Here is a 1,559-nt window from a genome sequence, read left to right on the forward strand (position 1 = left end):
GGCGGTAGCGTGGAGACGACGAGGATGGGAGGGTGGGCCGGGACGTCACCGGGAGATTTATAGGGCCAGGCCCACGGCCGGGGGCAGGTTGGGGCTTGGAATCTTGTTATGGACAGAGGTGTGAACGCCCGCGGCAGTGAATAATGAATGCGCGTGGCCCGCGACGGAGGAAGCACGTAGCCGCCGGGACCCGCCCGTGCGAACGGAATCGAGGCGCCGGGGTCAACTTGGGCGGCTGAGGCCTGGCCGTCCGATCGGATCGGACGGATGCATCCCTGTACGTGTACGTGGTCTCGTGCAGTCGCCGGACCTACGTGGTCCGCTTTCCCGCGTGTCGTATTCTCGTGTTCTCGCTGAACAAATCTCGTTGCAAAAAAAAAAAGAGGCAAATCTTGTCGTCGGAATAAAAATGCGAAAACAAACTCGCAATGCTTGAGACACGGCACCATGCCGGAAAAGAACTTGTGGGTGGCTGAGTCGTGGACCCGGAAGTCATTTTTTCTTTTACGACATTTTGGAGCGGGAAGCCGTGTCGGCAATGCCGGACGAACTAGCCTCCTGATGGATGACCGCCTCCCGCAGCTCCGGCTCCTCATTGGATTCTATGTTGTCCTCGAAGATTGCATCCACCTTCGCTCGTGCCTCTCGCAGGGTAGCGGCGGTTTGCCTCCACCTTCGTCTTCGAGTGGAAGGAGTCGATGATGGTCTGATGCTACATCGCCTCCTTCGCTTGAGCAACTTCAAACTCGCCCAGCACGTCGGCCATGCCAAATCCAGCAACCAGATGTGCCAGATCTACATGACCTTCATCTTCTTCCTCCTCGGCCCGCTTCCGCACCCTTCATGCCCATGTCCGACGTCTGCTGCTCCGCGTCCTCCTCCTCCTGCTCTTGCGAGTCCAGAGGCGGGCCGGCTACAATTCGAGCTTCGCTCACGGGCCCAGATCTCCTTCAAGGAGCTCTAACCGCCGCTCTAGTGTGACCATTGCGTAAGTATTATTCCCCTCCCGGGCCATGGCTACAGGCGGATGAGGAGCTCCGAGCCGCGAGCGGATGGGAAGAGAAATGTGAGTGCGGCTAGGGTTGGGGGTCGTTGTCTGCCTTAAGGCTGTGTTCGGCAACCCTCTGCTCCTTCAGTACGGAGTGGGGCGCGCGGAGCACCCGGTGAACCGCTCTTCGAAATGTAACTGCATGTCGCTCCACTCCGCAGCGGAGTTGCAGAGCGGATGAATTCCGAACATCTCCTAAATAGTCGGGTTTTGCCTCTCGGGCGGTGTGTCGGAGCGGCGTTGTCACTGGACCGCTAGGTTTCAACGAGTGTCCGCGTGGGTCCCGCTGTCAGGACCCCGACTCAATGCCACATCGATCTAGCATGTAACACCTCATATCACTTTGCGGCCTCACGCACGGTATTCCCACGGGTGTTGCCTTACCTTTGCCCGGGACCGTTTGCGCCTTTTGGCACACGTATATGACAGTGTCGCTAGCATCCATATGATAGGGAGCCCGGGCTGACATGGCTAGTCGTAAATCCAAAGTGGCACAGACTTACAGGGACAG

General features: G+C 58.4%; 1 protein-coding gene across 1 annotated transcript in view; it reads right to left on the minus strand.

Moving 5' to 3' along the window:
* Window positions 1–1,017, minus strand: part of LOC542920 (probable phospholipid hydroperoxide glutathione peroxidase) — a 3,162-nt gene extending 2,145 nt beyond the window's left edge. The window contains exon 1 of the mRNA XM_044602689.1: window positions 1,011–1,017. Within this exon, the coding sequence (XP_044458624.1) occupies window positions 1,011–1,015 (5 nt within the window). The 5' untranslated portion in view covers window positions 1,016–1,017. The remainder of the gene's footprint in view (window positions 1–1,010) is intronic.
* Between the last annotated feature and the right edge of the window lie 542 nt (window positions 1,018–1,559).

The sequence above is a fragment of the Triticum aestivum genome, chromosome 2A (genome assembly GCF_018294505.1).
Source record: "Triticum aestivum cultivar Chinese Spring chromosome 2A, IWGSC CS RefSeq v2.1, whole genome shotgun sequence".
In the NCBI taxonomy this organism is placed as follows: Eukaryota; Viridiplantae; Streptophyta; class Magnoliopsida; order Poales; family Poaceae; genus Triticum; species Triticum aestivum.